Genomic DNA, 10,504 nt, shown 5'->3' with positions numbered 1-10,504 from the left:
CAAGATGTACAGGGTACAGAGGCCAGATGCTGCTTGTTTGAGAGGTTTAGGAAAGTCTGAAGCATGCAAGAGGCTGTTTGTATGGAAAAGCCACTGAGAACAGTTTCAGTGGGCCTGCAAGTTGGATGGGGCAGGTTCTCAGGGAATCACCAGTGTGGGGAGAACAACGTTAGCCAGACTGATGGAGACTCAGATGCAGATGTGGCGCCTGCCTGCAGGCTGTGTGGGTGGAGGGTTCAGAAAGAATGGCCTCTGCCAGCATTTCTGTCTGGGAGGAAGCTGTGCCCCTACCCTCAGCTCTCATCTTGATGCCAGACAATTCAGTTCCTCCCTGCAGGTCCCTAGTTCCTTTCAAGCTGCTGCCCCAGTTGCTAGAGCTCAGAGGGAATGGGTCTGTGTAAGTGCATGTGTGGGCCCTTTAAGAGGAACACCTGAGACTCCAGAAGCACACTCTCTCCTCACTCAGCCACAATCCCCCCTGGTTTTCACAGGCAGAGGTTATGGGGACTTCTCTTCCCTGTACCGGAACGCTAGGACAAATGTTCTGATGGGGGGGCTGGGACCCCTTGCTCCTTAGGGGGACCTCCCGATTTCTAACTGCCCCACAGAGGTGTGGGACCAGTCCATTCTGGGTCTCTGCCACTCCAACCAGTCTCAACATAGCTGCTTCTTTATATCCTTAGTTATAATACTTCTGTTCAGCTCGATTTCAGGTGGTTCTGAATGATGATGGTTCTCTACTTTAGTTGTAATTTTGATGTGGTTGTGGAAAGGTTCCAAGCACAGCATTTACCTGTGCTGCCATCTTGACTTGGAGCCTACAAATACCTTTTGAGTTCCTGCTTCTGAGTTTTTGCTGTATATACCCAAGAAGTGAACTTGCTTGCTCATTTGGTAATTTTGTTTTTAATTCTGTTGAGGAGTGTCAGCCATACTGTTTTTCACAGAAGCTGTACCATTGGACATTCCCACCAAGGCTTCCAGTTCCTCTGCCAACACTTATTTCCTGTTGTTCCTCTTTTTAAATAATAGCATCCTGGTGGGTGTGAAGTACTATCTCATTGTGGTTTTAATTTTCATTTCCCTGACAACCAATGTTAAGCATCTTCTCGTGTGCTTATTGACCACTTGTCCATCTTCTCTGGAGAAATGTCTATTGAAATTCTTTGCTCATTTAAACAATCAGGTTTTAATTTTTTGAGTTGTAAGAGTTTCTTGGACACGTGTCCTGGATATTAATTCCTTGTCAGTGTATGGTTTGCAAAAATTCTCTCCCATTCTGTGGGCTTCTTCGTTTAACATTTTAAACAAAATTATGAAATTCACTTTTTAAGCTTACAATTTAGTGGCTTTAGAATATTCGCAAAGTAATACAACCACCACCCCTGTGTAATTCCAGAACATTTTCACCACCCCAGGAGAAACTTCGAACTCAACAGCTGTCCCTCCCCACCCCTTCCTCCCATGCCCTGGCGAACGCTAGCCTACCTTTCGTCTTTGGATTTGTTTGCTCTGGAAATCTAATGTGCACGGCATCATACAGTATGTGGCCTCCTGTAGTGGGCTTATTTCACTTCACATAATGCCAGGGTTCATCCATGGCGTAGCATGTGTCATGCTTTGTTTCATTGCTTAACAGCACGCCACCCACTGCTGTACCAGCCTGTGCTCACCGGCTGACGAACGTGCGGGTCGTTTGTGTACTGGCCATCACGTGTGCCGCTGCGGTGAACGTTGGTGTACAAGCTCACGTGTGTGTGTTCACTTTGTTTGGATACATAGCCAGTAGAATTGCTGTGTCATTTGGTAACTCTCACGTTTCAGTGTTTGGAGGACCGCCGAACTGCTGCTCACGCCACGTGCTGTCCCACCTTCTCACCAGTGACGTGGGAGGGCTCAGGTCCGGTCACACCCTCCCACTTTTCTTCAAGTTGCGTCGCTGGTGTGAAGCATCTCATTGTGGTTTCAATGAGCGTTTCCCTAGTGACTAGTTATGCGGAACATCTTTTCATGTGCTTTTTGGAATTGATCTTCTTCAGAGAAGATCATTTAGATATATTGCCCATTTAAAAATGTTTTTTTATTGGGTTGCAAAGGTGCTTTTACAGGTTCCATTACACCTTTACCAGATATATGACTTGCAAATGTTTTCTCCTGTTCTATGGGTTATCGTTTCATTGCCTTGACAGTTTCAAGACGCACAAGTGTTTTTAACTTTGATGAGGTTTGTTTTTCTTTGGTTTCTTATGGTTTTGCGTCATCCAATGAAAATTTATACCTGTTTTATTCTAAAAGTTTTAGTTTTACCTCTTAAATTTGGGTCTCTAATTCATGGGGATTCCACAAGGCTTAGGAACCCCCAGCCCTGGGGGGGCAGGCGGTCTAAGAGGGGAGCTCGGGCCTCCCTGCTGTTCAATCCACAGCCCTGTGGGTGGTTCTTGGGGCCCCGGGGGACAGTGTGCAGTGTATGTGACTGTCAGGTGGAGGCAGCTGTGGGGTAGGGGTTCCTTGTACTTTGTCCTGGGACACGCGCCAACCTGGGTCTGTGTACATCTACCTTACCAGCTTCCTCTGAGAAATGATTAACAATATACAGGAACCAAGACGGGCTGCCCCACCCCTCCCCCAGGACCCAAATCAACAGGGCCTTTGGGTGAGGGAACTGAGAGCTCCGTTTCCTCGCCCAGGACCCTGGAGCTGGCGGGTGGCAGAATGGAATCCAGTCTGTGCTCCAGTCCGCCCGGCCCGCCCCACTGCAGTGAACACCAAGAGGCCTTGTGCACATTACCTCATTTATTCTCACAACATGCCTGTGAGGTAGGGAGGGGCAGGGACTGTCCCCGTTTTACAGAGGAGGAAGTTGAGGCACACAGAGGTCAAGTGACTTGCCCAAGGTCACAGACGGCGGCCAAGCTGGAACAGGGTCCCAGAGCAGGCCCTCGGTTCATCCGGGGCCCTGCAGCAAGTGCCGGATGCGAGGACGTCCCCAGTGCTGCGGTCTGCACGCAGCAGGCGCAGTGCTCCGCACTGAGCTTGCTGCAGGCCCGGCCTCCCTTCCCGCTGCTGCCCTGCCCCGCAGGCTGGGCCATCGCAGCTCAGGGCTCCCGACACCCCGGGAGTGGGGCTGGCACAGGGGGAAAGAAGGGAGAGACAGGTGAGAGACCAAAAAAAAGGGGGGGGAGGGGGCTGCTTACACACAAGGTATATATTTTTACACACACTTGTACACACACCTAGATATAGTACATGTAAAAATATATGCTATTCACACACCCGCCTCCTGCCAGGTGCCCCGAGAGCCAGCGGCGGCGGGCATGGGCGAGCAGATGGCATCTGTTAAATATACACTCGTTAAGGTCTATGTGCATATGTACACATACGTACAGACACAGCCACCCAGCCCGGGCGCTGGACACAGGCTCAGCCAGGGGCAGACGAATGGGGTCCCTCTCTCAAGTGTCCCCTGGGAGTCACTCTGAGTCCCATGTTTTGCTGAAGGAAGGGGCTGCAGAGAAGAAAAGGGTGGGGCTCTGGAGTGTGACATTGTGGCTTCTATCCCAAGACTTAAACTCTCCTCATCTCAGGGAGGTGTGTCACCTGCCTGGGGGGGGTCCCAGGGCAAGGGCCACCTCCTACACCTGTATGTGTGTGCACGTGTGTGACTGTGTGTGGGCACTCGGCGGGGGAGGGAGCGCGCGTCCATCTCTGTCCGCTGGGCTCCCGGAGAGGGCTGGGAACCAGGAAGCTGCCGGCCGGGATGGTGACCCCTGTGTGAGCGCTGAAGGGAGAAGAGAAACGGAAGAAGGAAAAGTCTGAGGTCAGAGCGGGGGCAGCTGGGAAAGAAGGGAGGACATGGCAGGTGCCCAAGGCTTCCCTCGGGCTGTCGTCGTCGTCTTGTAAACAAGCTCTTTGAGTTCTCGTTGGACAGAACACACAAAAAGACTGCCGTCCGGAGGCCGGGCCGGGAATTGCTGCAGTCCGTCCATCTAATCCACCTCGGCCAGCAAGAGGAAAAAAACATTTTATAGTTTTGTGTTTTGTTGACTTTTTGTGTGTGAAGTCTTCATAACCTAAAGCTGGGAGGGACCCAAAAAAGCCAAATTGTGAGCCCTTGTAATGCGTCAATTTGCAGGTTGGCTCAGGGTCTCTAGACAGATTAACCAAACTAAAGGTTGAGAAAATTTTGTTCCATTTGCATTTAGTTTGTGTGGTTTTTAAAAATGACTTAAAATTGTTTGCTTCCGGGTCTCAGAGCCGGGTCTGGGCCTCGGGCACATAAATCTCGATGCTGTCCGCGCTCTCTGTGGCCGAGTTCTGCCTCACGGAAGCTGCCCGCTTGGCCGCCAGGAGTCTCTTGCGGGCCTCCTGCCGCTGCTTGTCCCCGGCGTCGGAGGCCTTGTCACGGTTCACCGCCGGCTTGGATTTGGCTGGCTTCTTTGGGACTGGAGGGGGTGGTTTCTTTTCTTCCTTTAGTGAGACAGTGAGGAGGAAAGAAAAATAAAATAAAGGTGCCACCTTTGGGGTGGCTCGACCACCCACCATGTGCCAGCCCTGGAGTCTCCATCCCCCCCCCCCTGCATCGGGCACAAGCAAACACGTTTGGAATCAGGAAGCAATGGTAGTGGGAACAGCACAAGGCACAGGAGCAGAAAGCAAGCTTAGGATCCTAGAATGCTCTAGCGGTACGGGACAGACGGGTCACCTGCTCCCACCCCTGCACTGAACCACTGGGAGCCTGAGACTCGGGCAGGAACGAACCTGAGTCGTGCAGCCTGAGATGGGCTTTGAGTTCAGGCCTCCAACCCCCAGGTCACAGGCTCTTTTAGGGGACTGGAACTTACAAGGCCCTCAGTCCAGGAACCCCAGGGGCCACTGGGTCACAGAAGGAAGCCTGGGCCTCAGGGGAGAGGCTGGCCCCCGTGTTCTCCTAGCAGTGTGGCCCTAGGAGGACCGTTTTTCTGCCTCTAGAGTTCCAACAGCCACATTAGTGCTTAAGGCTGCGGGCACACCTCCCAGGAGCCCCGGTTTCTGAACATGCAGGGCAGGATGGCATGCTGGACGAGTGCTGAGCGTGGACCCCGAGCACAGATGGACGTGAGCCCCCAGCTCAAAGACGACACACGGAGAAGGGAGCCAAGCAGCACTGACCGATGTGGGCAGCGTTATTGCCGACCAGGAATTTGTCCCTGGACTTCCCCTCCGCACTGCTCCATGCTCACCTTCCTCTTCTCGGGGGTCTCCACCAGCTGCCAGCTGTTGGCCTTGAGGTGGTAGAGCTCATCGAACTTCATGCTGATGTCCTCGATGGACAGCTGCAGCAGGTCCCAGAACCCTGCCAGGTCCTGGGCTGTCGGGTGTGGGTTGGCGTCGGGGTTCTGTGGAGCAGAGTGCTGTCAGTGGGGCAGGCAAGGAGGGGCTCGTCCTGTGCCCTGCCAGCCAGGGTGGGGGTCTCTTGGGGTGTAGTCCCGCTCCCCTGTGCCCAGGCATCTGCACGAGCGAATGAAGCTAGTTCCTGGTCACTGCCAGCCCGGATGGTGGAGCGCTCTGGGAGAAAGCGACAGGCCCTGCACATACACAGGGGGATGGAGGCCTTTGCCACCGTGGTGGGGCTACTGTGAGGAGGGCCCTCGTGTCCCTAATGCAGGTTGACAAGTCTTCTTATTTTACAGGGCGGAAACAGAAGTTTCTGGCCACGGTCTCACTGAGGTGGGGATGGGTGTGATTACAGAACTCAGGCACTTTCCTTCCCATCGTTCTGTTCTCTGATGTGTTCCTCAGCATGACTGCAGAGCCAACCCCGAGCTCCTACACGTCCTGGAGACAAACATTCTGCCACCATCCTCCACCCCTAGGGTACAGCCCCCGAACCCCCTGCTCGTCGGAGAGAGGCTACCACACTCCCAGCAGGTAGGGGTGAGGGAGAGGGAAACCCACCAAACCTGGTGGTGGCATTTTTAAATGTCTTACCTTGACTGTCTCCGTAGACATGAAACGTGTTTGATACAAACAAGCTAACGCTAACTGAGCTTGTTCACAAGCTAACTGGCCACTTCACATCACTTCTCTACTTCAGAAGGTATTAGTGACCTGAAAGGACCATCTCTGGCCCCTTCTCGGGCTACAGCCGCTGCCACGCACTATCGTCATCCTTCTGCCGTCACGAGGCGGCGGCCCCTTCCCTACGTTACAGGAGGCTCCCAGTGGCTCTTCCCACTGGGGTGACCTGGCAGGCCGCCAAAGACTGGGGGAGAGAAGCATCGCACTCACCAAGTTTTGCTCGCAGAGGCCCCGGAACTGCTGGAATTTCTGGGACATCAGTAGCTGGGCACTGCCCACAGCGCTGAGGACTTTTCCTAAGACTGAGACAGAGAAGGTGGAGTAAGACCGACTGAGCAGAGCACAGGGTCTGTGGGGTGGAGGCAGCATCGGGGGCATGGCTTCCACCTTCCTGCCCTAGGATTCCAATCTCTGGTGATGGCTGTTGGTCTTCGTTTTATCTATTAATCCATTCTCATTGTGAAAAATGCAAACAAGACATTTAATGTGAACTCCATCCCCTAGCTCCTAAGGATAATTTATGGCAATAAGTCTGAAATCAATTTAAATGAAAACATTTTCCAGAAAGATGTAAATGACTATCCTAGACTCAGGAAGAAATAGAAACTCTGATTAGACCAGGAAGAAATAGAAACTCTGATTAGACCAGTAACTGTTTTTAAAAACTGAAGCAGAAGTTAAAAAACTTCCTGGAAAAAGGAACAAGGCCTGCTAGCTTTCCAAAACCACCGAGGAACAGATAATCCCTGTCTTGTATTCAAACTCATCTAAAGAGTATAAATAAAGATAGAAAATGACACAACTAATTTCAGGAGCCCTGACAGCAGCCAGGGCAGGGCAAGACTAAACCTCTTTCATTATGAACATAAATGTAAAAGCCTTAAATAAGACATGAGCAAACAGAATCCAATAGAAGAGTTAACCATGAACTATGCAGCCAGGAATCCAGGCTGATTTCTCTCGGGACTTTGGTGTTAAAGTGGCGGCACAAAGAAATACTGCCGCCCGTGCCCCTTGGCAGGCCCGGGAAGCCAAGGAGTGACAAGAGGTGGAAGGGCAGACTCTCTGACAGCCCTGAGCGCAGCGGGGGGACAGCTGGGTGCGGATGAGGCAGGTCTCAGATAAAGGTGGCAGTTCTGCGTTCTCCAAAGCAGCACACCTGAGGGAAGAGGCCAGTCTCTTGTTTCATATGAAAAGGGGGTGAGGACCCAGCAGGGCTTTACTGAGCCCGGTTCAGCACCCAGGACTCCGGGTGACGTGGGGAGAGGCTCTGCGAGGTAAGCAGCCCTCTGGTTGCCTGGGGAGAAGACAAGGAAAAAGGAACACAGTCTCGGCCCCTCCTACACCGATCTACTGACAAGAGCTCATTAAGAAATTAATTAAAAAGGAGCCAAGAGAGGTCATAAACAGAAGTATTATAGGAACAGCAAATGAACATTCACCAGAAAACTGTCACCAGGGAATAGCTGGAAAGCGTGACATTTAGCTGTGACTGTGGAAGCGGCAGTTCGAAGCAGGCATGGAGGTGCTCTGAACGGACGGAGACAATGGCAGGAGATAAAACGTGAGCTCTGGAACTGGCACGAGAGAAAACCAGGCCGCCCAGACACAACGGCCAGGCTGGAAGCAGCACAAGAATGAAGCCTACTGAGAACTGGGCGGGCCAGGGCGAAGCACTCACACTGCCTGATTAACAAAACGTCTGCAAAAGAGCTAAGCTGCTGGGACTAAAACGAGTGCCCCGGCCCCCACCCATAGGTAGTTGGCAGGGGGGCGGTGTGCGGGACCTCATCTAAAGCAGAGAGGGAATAAGAGGAAAAGTCTCTCCTGAGAATTCCTAACCAAAAGACTGTACTTGGGTACCTTATTTTTTAAGAAATAAAAGAAGCTAAGTTGCCCTGGCTGGTGTAGCTCAGTGGATTGAGCGCGGGCCCGCGAACCACACAATCGCAGTTCGATTCCCAGTCAGGGCACATGCCTGGGTTGCAGGCCAGTTCCCAGCAGGGGACATACCACAGGCAACCATACATTGATATTTCTTCCCCTCTCTCCTTCCCTTCCCCTCTAAAGACAAATAAATAAAAAATATTAAAAAAAGAAATAAAAGAAGCTAAGTGTATTAAAGAGAAAACACCAAAAAGAAAAGTGCCTGAGAGGCATGGAAGAGAGAGGGAGACTATCAGCACTCTAAAAGGAGAGAGAGAGACGGGAGGAAAAATATTCAGAGAGATTGTGATTCAGAACTTGCCAGAAATGGCTGACACCAGCCTCAGAGTCGGGAAGCAAACCCAGACGTATGTACAGTAAAACCAAAGACAAGAGACATTCTTAAAAAGCAGCCAAAGAGAAAGGAAAGATTATGGATGAAAACTGAACATGGTATTGAGAGAAATGTATTAACTTCGAATTCTACCTCCAGAGAAACCAGTACTCAGGAATGCGTGTGGCTCAGCATGTTGAGTGCTGGCCTGTGAACCGGAAGGCGATTCCCAGTCGGGGCACGTGCCTGGGTTGCAGCCAGGTCCCTGGTTGGGGGTGTGCAAGAGGCAATTGATCGATGTTTCCCTTTCTTTCTCCTGCCTCTCTCTAAAAAATAGAATCTTCAAAACAACACACACAGACACAAGGGTTTAAGAAAGAAAAAAGAGTGAGTATGAAGGCTCCCGGTGAGGACGGCAGAGCAAGGAGACACTACACTTGCCTCCTCCCACGACCACTTGGAAATGACAGTGTAACTACAGCACGACCATCATTTAGAGCGGCCTGAGGCCACGTCGAGTCTGGTAGCAGAGGCAGAGATGCTGCCTGAGGAGCGAGTGCCCCCACACCAGGTCAGGGTTCCAGTGCCAGGAAGATAAGTCCCCATGACTTCTGGCTGGAGAAACCACTGGCAATTGTGGCTGAGTGAGACAGAGGATGTCTAGAGTCCCAGGCAATTCCTCTTAAAGGACTTACTGACCAACTCACTTGCTCTGAGCTCCAGCTCTGGGGCAGCAACTCCAAAGGCACCGGGGACAAAGAGGGAGGGATTGAGTCGTATGGCTTCAGGGTGAGGCTGAAGGGCACCTCACCCCAGACAGAAATGCTGGCAGAAGCCGCTGTCCCTTTGCAGAGCCCTCCCCCTGCAGGTGCAGGCTGGTACCACATCTGAGTGTCCATCAACCTTGCTAGTAATGTCCCCCCACCCTGGTGATTCCCTGAGACCTGCCTCCCTCAACTTGTGGATTCACCAAGCTGCTTCCAGTGGCTTTTCCATATAAACAGCCTGTCTTGATTCATGCTTCAGACTTTTCTAAAATCTCTCCAAGGTTCCCAAGCCACAAACAAGCAGCATCTGGCCTCAGCATGCCCCATGCCTCTTGTTAAGTGCCCACAGACCTGGCATTAGTGGCAACTGGTTTTGGTTCACAGCTGAGTCTCTCCCAGGCAGCTCCCAGCACAAGTGGCAACCATCTGTGATCACTTAGTAGCTCATGCCAGGTGGCCCTGGGGAGGGTGCAGGCAGCAGCTGACTTTAGCCTATACCTCCCAAGAGGCCCCAGAGCCAAGACACCTGGTGGCCAGCTTCAGACCACCCCCCACCTCCACAAATGACACACTCAAAGGACATACTTGGCAGGTACCAGAGCCCTGCCTAAAGCAAATCCTGCTCAGTAAGCCAGCCTCTGTGACCAGTCCTTACAACAAATCCGCCTGAGGGTCAATCCCTCCCACTGATGTACCAACAGCAATCAGGTCTCAACTACAGTAGGAGGACACGCACAACTCATACAAGGGACATTCTTGGAGCACCTGGCTCAGGTGACCAGGGAGACTGTGGCAGGGCCCCACAGGGTATCTATTACATAAGACCATTCTACCAGGACACATGGCAGCTCTACTCATACACAGAAACAAACACAGGGAGGCAGGCGGAATGCAGAGACAAACATGCCCCAAATGAAAGAACAGCAGAGATCTCCAGAAAAATAACTCAGTGATGTGGAGGCAAACAAACTACCAGAAACAGAGTTCGAAACAATGGTTATAAGGATGCTCAAGGAGCTTAGCGAGAACTTCAACAGTATAAAAGACGACAAAGAAGTCACTAAAAAAAGTCAGAAATGCACGCACACTAACTGAAATGAATACAAGACAGGGAGTCAACATCAGAGCAGACGAGGCAGAGGGTCAAATCAGCAACTTGGAAGAGAAGGAAGCAGAAAACACTCAACAAAGCAGCAAAAAGAAACTAGAAAGATGAGGATAGTGTAAGGAGCCTCTGGGACATCAAGCATAACCCCATTTGCACCACAGGGATACTAATACTGGAAGGAGAAGCAAGAGAGCAAGGAACTGAAAACCTGTTTGAAGTAATAATGACAGAAAACTTCCCTAACCTGGCAAAGGAAATAGCAATAGGCAAAGGAAAAAGCTCAGGTAGCAGAGAGAGTCCCCAAAAAGGTGA

The 10,504-nt window shown here is 51.5% G+C and overlaps 1 protein-coding gene across 2 annotated transcripts in view; it reads right to left on the bottom strand.

The window, feature by feature from the left end:
- Positions 1-2,780: 2,780 nt before the first annotated feature.
- DLGAP4 (DLG associated protein 4) overlaps positions 2,781-10,504 on the bottom strand; it is a 130,219-nt gene continuing 122,495 nt past the window's right edge. For both annotated transcript variants that reach the window (XM_037043990.1, XM_037043989.1), the window contains 3 exons: positions 6,268-6,359; positions 5,220-5,375; positions 2,781-4,467 (listed from right to left, as the gene is read on the bottom strand). In XM_037043990.1, the coding sequence (XP_036899885.1) occupies positions 4,249-4,467; positions 5,220-5,375; positions 6,268-6,359 (467 nt within the window). In that variant the 3' untranslated portion in view covers positions 2,781-4,248. The remainder of the gene's footprint in view (positions 4,468-5,219; positions 5,376-6,267; positions 6,360-10,504) is intronic.

This window comes from Sturnira hondurensis, unplaced genomic scaffold, assembly GCF_014824575.4.
Source record: "Sturnira hondurensis isolate 20B ecotype Veracruz unplaced genomic scaffold, ASM1482457v3 Scaffold0004136, whole genome shotgun sequence".
In the NCBI taxonomy this organism is placed as follows: domain Eukaryota; kingdom Metazoa; phylum Chordata; class Mammalia; order Chiroptera; family Phyllostomidae; genus Sturnira; species Sturnira hondurensis.
Note: the sequence above shows the minus strand (reverse complement) of the source record. Positions and strands in the feature narration are given on the sequence as shown.